This window comes from Rutidosis leptorrhynchoides, unplaced genomic scaffold (assembly GCF_046630445.1).
Source record: "Rutidosis leptorrhynchoides isolate AG116_Rl617_1_P2 unplaced genomic scaffold, CSIRO_AGI_Rlap_v1 contig14, whole genome shotgun sequence".
Taxonomy (NCBI): Eukaryota; Viridiplantae; Streptophyta; class Magnoliopsida; order Asterales; family Asteraceae; genus Rutidosis; species Rutidosis leptorrhynchoides.
Window position 1 is genome coordinate 2,035 of NW_027266392.1, and position 12,592 is coordinate 14,626.

Consider the following 12,592-nt stretch of genomic DNA (forward strand, 5'->3'; position numbering starts at 1 on the left):
TATTGTCCTTCATTTTTAGCATTTAGGTTTTTGTTCCCTTTCATTAAGTTTCAATTTTTACTAGGAAAGTTTCGATTTTTGGATTAAAAATCCACTTGGGTTTTGTGACACTCGGGAAGAGTGAAAATCTGTCAGTTCACAGAATTAGAAAGTTCCATATAGTAAAATATTATTATACATATTCAGACTTGTAAACGAAACAATCTCTATTTTTCTGAGCTCATTTCTTTTGCTTTTGGCCTATTTTTTAAAAAGATGGGTGACAACAAGAACCGCCAAGTTTTCGATCTCTCAATTGACGTAGGAGCACAACAAGTTGGCTCGAAATGCTTCGACGATGATGGACGTCTCAAGAGAACTGGTAACTTAAAAAAAAATCAAAATGAAATCATTTTCGGACATCTTTATTGAAATTTAACATTTTCTGTTGTACTTTTATCATATCAGGAAGTGTTTGGACAGCAAGTTCACATATCATAACAGCTGTGATTGGGTCGGGAGTTCTGTCATTGGCTTGGGCAACAGCACAACTGGGATGGGTTGCAGGGCCAACAGTTATGTTTTTGTTCTCTTTCGTCACTTACTACACTTCAACCCTCCTCGCTGCTTGTTATCGACACGGTGATCCTATCACCGGAAAAAGAAACTACACTTATATGGACGCTGTCCGATCGAATCTTGGTACGTTTGCATTCATAAATTGATTTTTCTTCTTTTTATCGACTTGTAACTTGTCCAAAGTGGACAAAAGTCCAAACAAAAGCTTACCTAGGTTTTTTACTGTTGTGAAATAAATAATAAATGAGATAATACTTCTTTTTATTTTTTAATTTAGGTGGTTTCAAGGTTACACTTTGTGGATGGGTTCAATACCTCAATCTTTTTGGTGTTGCCATTGGATATACAATTGCTTCCTCTGTTAGTTTGATGTAAGTTCATAAGTTATTTATGTACTAATTAGTTAAAAAATTAAAGGTAATTTTTGTTTTTGAAATTAAAAAATTAAAGGTAATCGATTACTCTTAAAATTTAAAGACAATTAATTATGTGATTAAACATTGCAGGGCAATAAACAGGGCAGGTTGTTTCCACACACATGGTGGTGCAAATGGAAATAGCAAATGTGAAGTAAACAGCAATCCTTATATGATTGCATTTGGAGTTGTGCAGATATTCTTATCCCAAATTCCTGACTTTGATCAGCTATGGTGGCTCTCCATTCTTGCTGCTGTCATGTCTTTCACTTACTCCACCATTGGTCTCGGCCTTGGCATCGCCAAAGTTGCTGGTTCGAACCTAACAATTATTTCCATTCTTTAAATATTTCACTTATTTAGTGGTGAAACTAATTTTTCAATTTTTTCGACACTAGAAAACGGCAAGTTCATGGGGAGCTTAACTGGAATTAGCGTAGGAACTGTCAGTGAAACTGAAAAAATATGGAGAAGCTTCCAAGCACTTGGAGACATAGCCTTTGCCTATTCCTACTCTCTAATTCTCATTGAAATTCAGGTACATATTTTTTATTATTGCCCATGAAATCATAAGCTTTTGTCTACAAATTGAGCTAATGAAAATATATATATGGAATGAAAACAGGATACATTAAAATCACCACCATCAGAATCAAAAACAATGAAGAAGGCATCACTGATTAGTGTTGCAGTAACAACCCTTTTCTACATGCTATGCGGCTGTTTCGGCTATGCGGCTTTCGGAGACATGGCTCCAGGAAACTTGCTGACAGGTTTCGGATTCTACGAACCATTTTGGCTAATCGACATAGCCAATGCAGCTATTGTGATCCATCTTGTTGGTGCTTACCAAGTCTACTGCCAACCCTTATTCGCTTTCATAGAAAAATACGCTGCCAATCGATTTGCTGACATGGAGTTCCTCACCAAGGAGATTAAAATCTCAATTCCAGGATGCAAACCATTCAATATGAGCCTCTTTAGGATTGTATGGAGGACGATTTTCGTGATCCTAACGACTTTGATCTCGATGCTTCTCCCATTCTTTAACGACGTTGTCGGACTACTCGGTGCTCTAGGATTTTGGCCTCTAACCGTCTATTTTCCGGTTGAGATGTACATTTCACAAAAGAAAATACCAAAATGGAGTACAAGATGGCTTTGCTTGCAAATTCTAAGCATCGCTTGCCTTGTCATTACTATAGCTGCTGCTGCTGGATCCATTGCTGGTGTCGTTCTTGATCTAAAATCCTACAAACCTTTCTCAATGAGCTCCTGATTTATCGGACAAGTAATTATTAACAAGGGAAGAAGAAAATTGGTGATTAGCATTAAAGTTCTAGTTCTTGTTGTTGTTCATAATTAATCAGCCTAAGAGGCTTTTTAAGTTAATGTTGTAATTTCACCGAATTTAATTTGGTTTCTCACTGCTTCCTTCAAAAAAAGGTCAAGAAGAAATTAAGGGGCCATGAATTAATGTATAAAATGCCACCATTTCAAGTCTGTAACTTTCTCTGTTGTCAAAAGTAATTTGAAGAAATTTTAAGCAAAAGCAAACTGTTGTCTTCTACAACTTTCTCTTTTTCCTTTCTCCCAATTTATTAACCATAAAAGTATATTAACAACAAATTTTTTAAAACTAAAAAGCAATAATCATGCCTAAGAGGCAGGCTCAGCCACTTTGGAAGTTTATTAGGCGAAATGAATAAATATGGTTTTGATGTACCCTTCGTCTGTTTGTAATTTTTTTCTTTTTTTTTCTATAGTATTATTATTCAAGAATGTATTATATTTTTTTATACATAAATTGTGTATGTATGAGATTTGTGAATCAGAAAACTATTTAAAAACAAACAGGATCCTATATTTTTGTAAATTAACTTTTTATAAAATCACATGTTCACTTTTTATTGGTGGTTACACCAAAATATTTTTCTTATATGATTTTATACTTAATTTATCTATTTTTAGATGGTATGATAAATATTTTTCTCACTCCACTATCGATATATAATTATTTATTTTTTGTGGCATAGATGAATTTCTGGACTAAGGTCAAGCCGCTTATTAAATACTTATAAGACTTCAAAATCAAAAGTTAGTTTTGTCCTGATCAACTCATTAAGAAGTAGTATCTCCACTAAAAATATAAACCATTCAATATGAAGAATATATTTAGTAGACGAATCATTAAAGTTTTTCATAATAATGACTTATTGATGAGTGTATTTTACTATTATAATATCTATATATATATATATATGCATGATTTATAGCCAGTACACTCTGAAATTCTTCAGTAGTACGAAATTTAAACTTGAGTAATTACTTTTTTTTTGAGATTTTAATTTTCATCGATAGTATTTAGTATATTGTAATAATAGATTTTGTAATTTAATAATATATAGTTAGAAACAAATGGAATAGTACGTAACATTTTTGGAAATATTATATTATTTCTGTAACTAATTATTTATCATTTTTTTAATGTAAAATATATAGGAAGAATGACAATCGACAATTAATAAGGAATGTAGGATCTTAGAAAATAGTACGTAAATATTATATATATATATTGAAAGGAAATAGTACGTAAATATTAATACAATGCAAAAGGAAGTTGAAATATATAAGGCGACTTCACTTAGGGGCCATTGAAAGTGGCATCATCAAGTGGACACTGGCAAAAAATATTATAAACACTTTTTTTTTTTTGAAGATCGATATTATAAACACTTAAGAGAGAACAAAATGATAAAAATAAAATGAAATGTAAACCATCCAAAATATTTCAAAAAAGAGGGATATATGTCGATGTTTGGTCGAGCCCCATTACATTACATTTCGCATCCTGACAGAAGAAAGTGAAGTATCTTTCGATGGGGATGGACTCTTAACTTTCACAATACTTAATTAGTTAGGCCATTTCTTGTTTTAAGTACACCCAGTTCCACATTCCAAGATTTCATTTCCACCCATATCATATCCAATCCATCTCTCTTTAATTAATATTATCTCCGTCTTAAAATAGATGTAAATTTTCTAATATAAATTATATATAAAAATTTGTATTTATTTTGAGACGGAAATAATATATATATATGTATATATATATGTATGGGTTTCATTTTTATGGATATACAATATTTCTCAACCACTATGGGAGAGTTAGATTCCATTTAATTATAACTGCTAAAGTCTGCAACCTTTCAAACTCTTGCTCCATTTTTAGAAACTAAAAACACTTAACATTTTCAATAAAAATGAAATATAAAGATAATGCATGCATATGAACCGAGCAGCTAGATATATATGTAAAATATATTAGAACCAGTACTTTAACTTGAATTAGATGACTTGTTATTTATATTTAAAAAAGAGTTTTTTAACGGGTTTTAAAGTATTTACAAACAAATAGTCAGCTTATCCTAATTAAAAGAAATAACATATAAAAATGTCAAAAGACGTTTATTTTATCATTAGTCTGCCTACTATATAGTTTTTAAACATATAAAGACATTATTCTAAAGAATTAATATTTCCTAACATGCGGCACACATATATAGAAATTATGTTTCAGATGATCTTTCTATATGCTGTTTAACCATTTTTAGATTTTCAAAATTCAGAGAGTTTCATAATTCGAACTTGATGAAGTACTTATAGCATTTATAATTAATCTATAATAATAATGCTTAATTACATCAATATGGAATGTGGGAAAAGACACGAAAATTCCTAGAAATCGCAACAATTTACGTAATAGACTTGAAGAATTAATAAGAGGTAAATTGATGGAAAGCATAATATTGTAAACCACACCCTTTTTCAATTATATACTACTAAGAGGGGATTATCTCGCATTAATAAATTTGGAGCCCTAATGATATCTAATACACACACTTGGCAGGTCTTGGTTAAAAGTGTTGGTAGTGGAATGGTGGCCGCCGCCATAACCGGAGGAAAGATGCGTGGTGGTGGCGGGGCCTCTGGTGGGGTCATAATCACCGGCTGCCTCTGAAGGCCGGGGCATGTTTCAAGAGTTTTATTTTAGTGGGTTGTTGGTGTGCATTTTTAGTAGGTCTCCTTTTACTTGCCGCCTATTTTGATTAATTTAACGGAAATAACTTTATTTAATTTAGATTCTACTATATATATATTTACTTTTCTTGAGAATTCAATTTCCATCATCAGAAGTGGACACGAATTTAGAATCTCCAAGATCCATGGGAAAAGTAGGTATTATAACCAGGCAAAACATAACTTTGTGTGTTTGTTTTTATTACAACGTGTTCCAATTGCATTCTAACACAAGTAATTTTCCACGCATTAAAAATTTTTTTGTTAAAAAATTCTAACACAAACACATAGTAGTAAAAAAATTTCTTTCGACCATTCAAAGTCCTGTAAAAAATTTGATCGAATCAAGAATTTTAGATCACTTTAGACGGCCTGCCAAAGTGAAGGATTGAGATCGAACACCAATGAACAAATTTATTTATGCAAAATTACAGTAAGATAACCTTTGTTTTACTTTTTTTTTTTTTTAATTAAAAAAATGGATACAATTGATTCTAAAATTTAACAAGATGACGATAACAAGACAGAAAAAAACATGGTTCATTTGTAATGTAAGGAAAATGCTTGCTTCCAAGTCCGAAAATTTTCTTCCAGCTGCCACAATTTACATCTAATGTGTACTCGAAAGGTTTTCTTATCCTGTATGGTGTATTTCTATTAAATTCAATTGCTCGAGAAAGAAAGAACAGGACCCGATCCGATCTGATCGCATCTTAAATTTGAAACTGGGACCTTTTACAACTCCCAAACAATCATTAACGAAGTTCCTCTGCATTGAACTTGTTCCATGCTTCCTGTATAGATAAATATTGTGTTAGACAATAACAGCCGCGATAGTTATTTTACTTTGAAACAGCCAGATGTGGCTTTCTTGCTAATTGGACACAATTTTCTTTTAAGAAGAATATTTGTTGTGGAAGTATAACAACAGAAAAAGTACTAGGCATAAATGGCATCTTAATTAAAGTGGTTATTTAATAGTTCAAGGTTCATAGTTTCAAATCAAAAAACTAAACAGAAACATTTACGTAGTATGTATACGCAACAGTGGAGCTAATGCATATTATCAGTATGTCAAGAAAGGCTTAAACTGTCAAAACTACATTGTAGAGGAGTACCTTTAGGATATCAAAAACCTTCTCTGCAATATATTTTTGATGAAGAGTGGCACCTTTCTGCTGAACTTTATCAGGATGGACAAATAATGTTGCCTTTCTATAAACCTTTTTGACAGAGGTAGAAGTGATCAAATCTGTTAGCGAAACTGGCTCCCACCCACATTCAGGCCAAAGTACCTGTGAAAACATCAACACAACCAAATGTTCGTAATTAATAAAATGTAAGATACTGTTCTTCAAAGCAAAAAAAGGCGAGCAGAAGAGTTTTGGAAACAACCATTTTAGTAAAACAACTGACCTGCTGCAATGAAGACAACAGCGCACGCATGTTTCCCTCTTTCCCTGCTGCCCATCGCTTAATTTGAAGATCCACAGCATCTGCAATCCTCTGTACAAATAACAGAAATATCAGTTTGAAAAGTTTAAAACAAAAAAGAAGAAAAAGAGAGAAGATGCTATTGAGGGATGAGGCAATTCTAGTCTAGATATTAGTTGTTACATAATCTCAGTACACATCCCAACAGTGTCACGGTCCTGAAATAACTTACAGATTTCTCTTCTTGCTCTTGCTGAGTTTGGCGTTCACGCTGGTTCATATCGGCAACTGCTTGTGCCTAATAACAGAACAAATGTATAATTAGGACATAGCAGATGAATTCATGCAGTAAATGTTAATACAATTCAATCCACAAGAGATATTGATGCAGAATTTTGATCTGAATGCAAAATTAATACAGCCATGTGCATCAATTCTTGCACTTATTTAAATCTTATAATTTAAAGCCAGTCCAGCACAAAGAATTATGAAACCCGAGTGACGAAAAAGAGTCACTAAATGCTTTACGAGTGGCACATATACCACAAATAATAATATCACCGAGCATATTAGGAAAAGAGAACAGTTGGGTTACGAGAAGTTTACATAATTCGAACCAACATGTTGATGAGTTATATCAATTACATCTGGCACACACAGAGATAGCAGTACAACAAAAGAGTAGTGACATGGATAGAAGCAAAAACACGCACCATACGGTGATGAGTTCTTTGCTGACGTCCCATTCGTGCTTTTCGTCTTTCTTCACTTTCCCCTTCAACTTCCTCAAATTCTCCAAACATTGAAGCGCCTTTTTGAAACCAAATTATTAAAAAAAAAACAGTAGGTATAAATCCCAACGGATGCATATTTATGACAGAAAAGAACGAATATTCGACGATTAATTACCTCCAAAAAATATTGAAGAGAAATCATCCACCATATTGGAGACTGGAGTAGGCTTCTTTACGCTGGAAGGCGGCCGAACAGTTGACTTGTTGACCATTTGAGGACTTTTTCTATCATTTCTTTTCTCGTCAAACACAGAGTCCTGACAATTATATCAGGAAAGAAGATGACACAACTACTACAAGCTACATAGTTGCGGGAAAGGTTTAATATCGAAAGTTCTTACCAAATTTGCATCTCGTGATCTTGGCACACTGCTGGAACGAAAACTCGCAGCAAAAAAGGATTCCAGATCATCTACACCCTTATTGTGAGGTTCAGCAGAAGCATCTTCGGCTTCATTATATCTACTAGCTTTTGTACCTTGTCTTTTCTTCGACTGTCCGTCAACATTATTACGTACCCTACCCATGGCGAAATCCTCAAGTTCATCTACTGCAGACTCACTCGGACTTTTAACTATATCATAAAGCGCTCTGTTAGGAAAACATTACCGAATAATGGGGAACACTAATTCACTTTCCTCCAAGTAGAGAATTAACCGATACCTTTATCTGCCTTCACAACCTGAGCAGGTTTTGGTGGGGGCCGCAATGTGCCGGGCTTTTTGCCTCCTTCCACAGGATTTCTTACTGTGGCAAATGTAGATTCTAAAATTCCGAATGGGTCATCAGCTGATACGGAGGATGACTTAGCTGTTTCTGCCTTGCGTCTACATGTAAGGAATCTAATTCAGATTATATTCATTATAAAGCACAAAATACAATAATGAAGGTTAACTGGTAAGCACTCTGCTTAAGTCCAGCCGACATTAACCGCTCACTTGAGCAGTAAGCACAATGAAGCCTCAGTTCGGTGAGGTATATTGTTTTGCATCAGTTACAATAACAGCCATAATAGACATTTGAGAAAAAGGACACTATCAGACATAGAATGAAAATAGGCATTGTAAATTAGTGTTCCACACAGCAATGCCGTGGACAGAAGTTCTCACAAAATTCCAAGAGTATCAAAATTTACAAAGATAATCAATCATTGCGAGAAAATTTTGGGCTCATGTTATTGCTACCCTATCTGTTATATCACAAATGCAGCTTACATTTACCTATATGAGCACTAGACATCAATGTTCAACAAAGTGTATGAATATGATCAAATCTCAAGATATATCCTTCCATCAGGTCACAGCAAAGAAACAATAAAATTTTAAATTCCAATTCAACAAGCACGCACCCATTTACTGTTGAGCCAAAGCCAGGAATCAGATCATCGAACCCAGCTTTTGCAGATCCATTTCGGCTCGAAATCTTCGACTTTGACCCAAAATCACCAAGCAAGTCATCAACTACAGGAGAAGTAGTTTCCTTGAGCGATCCAAATATATCATCAATCTTAAAAGAATTCACATTTGAGCTCTTTAAATCAAATATATCATCATTTCTAAAAGATTTCACATTTGAGCTATTTAAACCGAATATGTCATCATCACCGCCACTATTCGCAAAAATGGGGTCGTAGCCAAAACCATCGTGAGGCTGTTTTGTTGTTGACTTTTGGAAAAAATCGCCGAAAACGTCATTAGAGTCATCGAAACTCTGAGCTTTCTTGGATGGGAATAAAAAATCGTGATCGTTCATGGAATTTAGATTGGAATTGGATCCGCCCCAATTGCGGGATTGACCTAAGTTTGAGGTGGTTTGTGTTGTCGGTGGTTGTCTTTTTGATGATGCCATTGGAGCTGACTTTCCTTGAGGCTTTAAACCAAACCTCTCCGTCAACACACCAAATTCATCCATGATTCAAAATATACAGATCTGGAATTCAATTGATAGCTTGCAGAAAATTTCTGGGAATTTCGGAGAAGAGAGAATTTCGATCGAATGATCCTAAAAACTAATTTTATGTGTCTGATAATTGATTTGGCGATTCCTTTTCTTTGGGTGTGCGAGCGGTCGGTCGGTAAATGTCAAGTCCAACTGGCAATGAATAAACTAAAGTAAGATTTATTATTATTATTATTATTATTATTATTATTATTATTATTCATAAAAAGAAGGAAAAAAAAACAGAATTACTTACTGCTTATTTCAAATAATAAATTTACTTTCGACTTAATTTTGAGAGAGGAGAGGGTAAGATTCTGATCGAGCAATGCATATTATTGGATTATGAAAGATAGTGAGTGTGGATACTTGATTGATTTCAGTAAGCTAAACTAAATATTACTATTAAATTACTTTATTGGCTTCAAATCGAACAATGTACATACTTGAATTCTCTTATTTGTTGCTTTGGCAAAATATTTTAATAGGGAATATCCATGTAAATTATGAGTTTGTACTTTAATTCTGTTATTTTGGTAGATAAATAAACTAAAGAGTTGTATTAAATAAACTAAACTAGATATCTTTTTTAAGATAAATTGAATTTGTATTAATTTATAAATAGTTAAAAGAATAAATCATTTTGAATTAATGATATTGTGTGTTAGATGGTTCTCTTCTCGCCTTACAAAAGAAAAGTGAGATTATAATTCTCAAAAAAACTTAGCAAAATCCTAATGTCATCTATTACATTGCTGCAAGGAAGCAAGTTGTAAGGTTGGCCATTAAAAGCGCTTATAACATTAAGAGCATCCGGTTCAATCAAAAAAAACCTGATCCCACAAAATTTGGTCATTTCTAAGTCTGTCAAGATTGCGTGAGCTTCAATTACCTGGATATTCCCTTTAGCTGCAGCAAAAACCGCTTTAGAACAGAGGACTTTTCCCTTGTGGTCTCGGAGAACTGCCCCAAGTCCCATAGTACCATCATTGAACGCTGCTCCATCAACATTTAGTTTTAACGCATTTTGAGCTGGTCTATCCCACTTTGTAATTGGACGCGGGTGGGGGGTGGTGGAGGAGGAAGTAGCTTTGCCGTTAGTCTTATTTGATCAAGCTGGAGAAGGAAGTAGCTTTGACGATGGCGACTGCATGAAAAATATATTATATTCCCTACATATGTGTAAATTTATAGTTTACTTAATTATAACTATGTTATATATATTCCCTGTATAAATGCATTAATTAATAATTCATATGAAAAATATATAAGGAACTTTTGCGACTGCATGCATGTAAATTGGAATCAGTATATGTGGCGGCATTGAGCTAGATCTTCATTTGATCACACTTACAGTTGGGTATATATGTAATTTATAGTTTAGATAGATGGACGTCATGTCTAGAACTATAATTTTTCTTTTATTTTTTTTAACAATTTGGTTTTAATTTGTTTGTTCGAGTTTGATTTGGATTTTCTAATTCTAGTCCGTTTAGGGTAGGAGATTGATTAAAAGCTCAATTGTAAATATTATATTTTTTTGAAGTTAATTGTAAATTTTTAGATAGTTCAGGGTCAAACTAAAACAATTGCATAACAATAATTTTTCAGCCCATAAACAGGAAATTATCACATAGACACACAGACAGACAGTAGCTCGATTCATCTTTTGTAGCCAAAATGGTTTTTTTCTCGAGAGAGGAAGATTTAGTGACGTCAGCCCTACAACATTAACGAAAATGAAGGAGCTTTTTATGCCTGTTAGGACATTTGAGCGCATCGGCATTTTTATCGGCGTATTCGCCTTCGCAGACTATTCCAGGGCAGCCATCTGCAACGTATTTGATGGCCGCACTACCGGTAAATTAAGTCCATCTAATCTAAAATGGATCTGTTTATTATTACCATATAAATTAGTAATGCAAACATAAAAACGCTGAAACTGGTATTATCAAAGAATGAATAAAGAGGGTATTTCTCCTGTTAGAAACGCTTGTGTGCATCATAAAATTTGGTTTATAAACAGTACAGAGCTCAGGCTTTGCTTTCATTCATTGTTATATGCAAATTATATAAACTTATCTTTTATGCTGTCATAGTCGTTGTTATGGTTCTGACTAGTTTTTATGTTTGAAAAGAATGAAATGGATATATGATTTATGTGAATGAGAATTGTCAGCAGAAATGGCTATTTGCTGTTAGTTGTGTGCAAAATAAATACAGTGTTTTTGACTAAGCTCATTGTCATAGTCTTCATAATTAATTTGAGCAACGTTGGCTCCAAATTTGTGGTTTTTGTTTAACTCTGGTCTCAGAAAATGAAATTAATTGGACTGTACGGAGTCATTTCATTGATCTAACTGGTCTTACTTTAAATTTGTGTATAGTGAGTTGGAACTCGTGTGACTTGCTGAATTTTTTTTCTTTTTGCAGGGATGGAGCTTTGCTGTTGAGTATACGGCAATGCAACTTCCTTTGAGCAAACAACAATAAATGATTTGACTTATATATATGTTAGTTATGTAATTAGTTTTTTATTAGATCAATCATGTAATGCAACTTTATATGCTTTTGCCCTTATAAATTGGTGTTGGTAAAAATTGATTGGTCCTTCCTGATTTGGTAATAATCACTTGTTGTTCTTTCATGATGCAAAGGAAAAGAAAGAAACGTAACCAGTTTCAAGTGGTAATAGAGATTCAAAAGAGACCTAGGATTAGGAAAAAATGGTTGCTAGTGTAGCTTTAAAATTAATGCTACACACGCATGCTTAAAGCTATAACGAAACCTTATACGTTGCTGGAGCTCCTACATTTGTCAATGTACTCGTGTGTATGATCGATAGCTTTCTATATATGCATATGATGCATGCTGCGAAAATGTCATTGTCGTCTTACGTACAGTTTATTATATAATTTCTTTGATGCTTCGAGGCTTGACAAGCTTGTAAATTAACGATCCAATCGAGGGAAATGCATGCCATGCTGACCATATTTTATATATAATAGTGAGATTTTTTTAATTTTAAATCTATTTTAATTGTAAATTCAATTAGAAATTCAATTACAAATTTTATTGTCAAATCAACATCCGACACATGGCGTTTTATTAATGAATAGTAATTTGACATATATATTTTAGATTTTTGGATTTAATTAGATTTCAAGCTATAATTTTAAATCGGTGGTATTATTTTTTTTCCAACGTCCTTCCAGTGTTAATTTGTCGATTAAAACTCAATTGTAAATATTTAGATAGTTCAGGGTGCAAACTAAAACAATTGCATAACATTTATTTATTTTTCAGCCCACAAACATCAGGAAATTATCACATAACTTTCGTCTTTTGGTGTAGCCAAAGGGAATCGAAGCT

General features: G+C 33.3%; 2 protein-coding genes across 2 annotated transcripts; one reads left to right on the forward strand and one right to left on the reverse strand.

Annotated features, from left to right (window-relative positions):
* Nucleotides 1-255: 255 nt before the first annotated feature.
* LOC139881298 (amino acid permease 3-like) lies at nucleotides 256-2,253 on the forward strand. Its single transcript, XM_071865799.1, has 6 exons — nucleotides 256-361; nucleotides 448-681; nucleotides 836-929; nucleotides 1,065-1,288; nucleotides 1,373-1,512; nucleotides 1,600-2,253. Exons 1-6 carry the CDS (start codon nucleotides 256-258, stop codon nucleotides 2,251-2,253), a joined length of 1,452 nt encoding a protein of 483 aa, XP_071721900.1.
* Nucleotides 2,254-5,809: 3,556 nt separating this feature from the next.
* Nucleotides 5,810-9,193, reverse strand: LOC139881300 (uncharacterized). Its single transcript, XM_071865802.1, has 9 exons — nucleotides 8,631-9,193; nucleotides 7,946-8,124; nucleotides 7,624-7,856; nucleotides 7,398-7,539; nucleotides 7,202-7,299; nucleotides 6,721-6,786; nucleotides 6,471-6,560; nucleotides 6,173-6,349; nucleotides 5,810-5,848 (listed from the first exon to the last, which is right to left on the reverse strand). Exons 1-9 carry the CDS (start codon nucleotides 9,191-9,193, stop codon nucleotides 5,810-5,812), a joined length of 1,587 nt encoding a protein of 528 aa, XP_071721903.1.
* Nucleotides 9,194-12,592: the final 3,399 nt, after the last annotated feature.

Excerpts from the sequence above, each read along its gene's own strand:
- LOC139881298 (XM_071865799.1), top strand. The coding sequence starts at position 256 with ATGGGTGACAACAAGAACCGCCAAGTTTTCGATCTCTCAATTGACGTA. Across the intron at positions 362-447 it reads TGGACGTCTCAAGAGAACTG|GAAGTGTTTGGACAGCAAGT; the intron begins GTAACTTAAAAA and ends TTATCATATCAG. Across the intron at positions 1,513-1,599 it reads TAATTCTCATTGAAATTCAG|GATACATTAAAATCACCACC; the intron begins GTACATATTTTT and ends GAATGAAAACAG.
- LOC139881300 (XM_071865802.1), bottom strand. The coding sequence starts at position 9,193 with ATGGATGAATTTGGTGTGTTGACGGAGAGGTTTGGTTTAAAGCCTCAA. Across the intron at positions 7,857-7,945 it reads GGTTGTGAAGGCAGATAAAG|TTAAAAGTCCGAGTGAGTCT; the intron begins GTATCGGTTAAT and ends TTTATGATATAG. Across the intron at positions 7,300-7,397 it reads CTCTTCAATATTTTTTGGAG|GCGCTTCAATGTTTGGAGAA; the intron begins GTAATTAATCGT and ends GGTTTCAAAAAG.